The 2488-nt window shown below is 39.1% G+C and overlaps 1 protein-coding gene across 1 annotated transcript in view; it reads left to right on the top strand.

The window, feature by feature from the left end:
- Positions 1–2488, top strand: part of LOC101845201 (sodium/nucleoside cotransporter 2) — a gene marked incomplete in the record, with an annotated part of 39164 nt that overhangs the window by 29351 nt on the left and 7325 nt on the right. The window contains 3 exon segments of the mRNA XM_005109915.3: positions 312–483; positions 957–1118; positions 1718–1825. Coding sequence (XP_005109972.2) covers positions 312–483; positions 957–1118; positions 1718–1825 — 442 coding nt within the window.

The following is a 2488-nucleotide window of genomic DNA, read 5'->3' as shown; positions in this document are numbered from 1 at the left end:
CCCCGCCAATAAAAAAAATAATAAAAAAATCAACCCAACGCTGTCAACAAAAGATCTAATAAAACAGTAATAAAACTGATGAAACAGTAATAAAAAGTGATAAAGCAGTAATAAAGCAATAATAAAACTGTAATGAAACAGTAATAAAACTTTCATGAAACAATAATAAAACTGATGTTATAAAACAGTGGCAAAAACAGTAATAAAACAGTAATAAAGCTGCTGTAATGAAACAGTATTAAAACAGCAAACAAACTGTAATAAAACTTATCAAACGGTAATCAACGCACCTTTCTTTCTTCCAACAATAGGAAACAGGCACACAACATAGTAGACGCCGCGGCAGGCGGGGCTCAGGACGCCATATCCATCGTCGCCTCCATACTCGCCACCATCATCGCTTTCCTCAGCATCTTCTCCTTCATCAACGCCGTCATCGGTTATCTTGGCTCTCTCGTCAACATAGAAGATCTCAGTCTTGATGTGAGTGACGATGAGATTTATAATACGATGGGAATAAAGCGAGGACTTTTTTTATCCCATAAAACGCTGACCCTTTTGATAATGGCCGTTGTAAACAGGGTGATGATGATGATGATGATGATGATGATGATGATGATGATGATGATGATGATGATGATGATAGTAATGACTTGTGTAAAATTGAATTAATGGAAAAGACGTCCTTTGTATATTACAATATATTACATAAGCGATGGGTCGCATTCTCTCTGCGTCTCAACATCGCCCGTGGTATGAGTTAATTATTATTATCAATAACCTTTTAACCCGCTATCTTACATTTCACTATTTCACCCTTCTCCCTTCCATCCCATTCCTCCCTCTTCCACCTCACCCTGCCCCCTTCCTTGCCACCCCTCTCCCCTTCCGCCTCACCCCTTTACACCCGCCCCCTTCCACCTCGACCCCGTCGCCCCCATCAACCCTGCCATCAGACACTAATGTCGTACCCTCTGATGCCCGTGACGTATCTGATGGGCGTGGCCTGGGAAGACTGTCGTTCCATTGGCGAGGTTGTGGGACTCAAGACTTTCATCAACGAGCTCGTGGCTTACAAGCGATTGTCTAAAATGTCCCAGGAGGGACGTATTATCTCGGTCTGGAACTTTCTTTCGTTTGTCTTTCTTTCTTTTGAAGATGTGTTTTTCTTCATTCCTTTCTTTTTTTCGTTCTTTCTTTCCTTCTTTCCTTTGTTCTTTCTTTCATTTGTCTTTCCTCTTTCTTTCTTTCTTTCTTCCTTTCTTTCTTGTTTTTCTTTTTTTCTTTCGTTCTTTCTTTCGTTCGTTCTTTCTTTCCTTCTTTGACTTGTTCTTTCTTTCATTTGTCTTTCCTCTTTCTGTCCTTTTTCCCTTTTTTCCTTTCGTTCTTTCTTTCTTTCGTTCTTTCTTTCTCTCATTCTTTCTTTCCATTTAAAGAAAGTCTTTCTTTTCCAATGATTCCATGCTACCATGCTGTAATTGAAAGAGGAAAGACCAACTCTTATTATTATTCTTATCCTTTATGATAATTGCAGAGGTCGATTTTGCGAGTCCTCAATAAAGCCAGGCATCAGCATGCACTATGAAATAGTATAAATGTAGGCCTGCCATATGACCAAATTTTTCATTTATCCCTTACTATTGTAACCAAAGTTGTTTTTTTTTAACCTCGCTGAGGGCGACCTACACTTTACTTAAACCTTAATTTGTCTTCTCAGAAACGTTCAGAGCTCATCGCAACGTACGCGCTTTGTGGCTTCTCCAATCCTACATCAGTGGGTGTGGCTTTGGGCGGGCTCTCTGCCATGGCGCCCAATAAAAGAAAGGTAGGCGGGGCAAGACATCATTGCATCTATAATTGTCTGAGGCGACTGTGGAATTAAAAACACAATATGTGAGGGATCGTGTTGAAATCAAGGGCTCGTAAAAATAATGAAATCGAAGAAACTCGCATATTTCCGTTGGTGAAGTAATTTTTCATAAGTTATTTGTTTGGCTCAAAACCTTTCATTTCCTACAAACACATTTCTGTGTAGACTTTAAAAAAAAGCTGAAATCAAAGACATGAAATGTACATTTTTCCTTCCCATGGACTCTCAAGTTATAGTTACGAACTTTTGGCTGCCATTTTCTTGCTAATTTTACCTCTGAAAATAGGAAACGCCCACCTCTTTCAATCCCAAATATCTCGACTTCTATTCATGAAAGATAAGTATTTTTTTTCATTGAAAGCAAAACAAACGAACAAGTTTAATGAAGATACCAATAACTCCACATGCCACAAATTGACAAGCGCCTGATTCTACAGCGTCGTGACACATTATTATCTAAAGGGAAAAAGGGATGACGCTGACGATATTCAAATATTCTTGTTTTTTAACGTGTTTCACAACATTCCACAACACAACATTTGTGTGTGTGTGTGTGTGTGTGTGTGTTTGTGCGTTTGTGTGTTTGCGTGTATGTGTGTGTGTGTGTGTGTGTGTGTG

The sequence above is a fragment of the Aplysia californica genome, unplaced genomic scaffold (genome assembly GCF_000002075.1).
Source record: "Aplysia californica isolate F4 #8 unplaced genomic scaffold, AplCal3.0 scaffold00829, whole genome shotgun sequence".
NCBI classification, from domain to species: Eukaryota; Metazoa; Mollusca; class Gastropoda; order Aplysiida; family Aplysiidae; genus Aplysia; species Aplysia californica.
The sequence above is the reverse complement of the archived record's forward strand: the minus strand, read 5'-3'. Positions and strand labels throughout refer to the sequence as shown.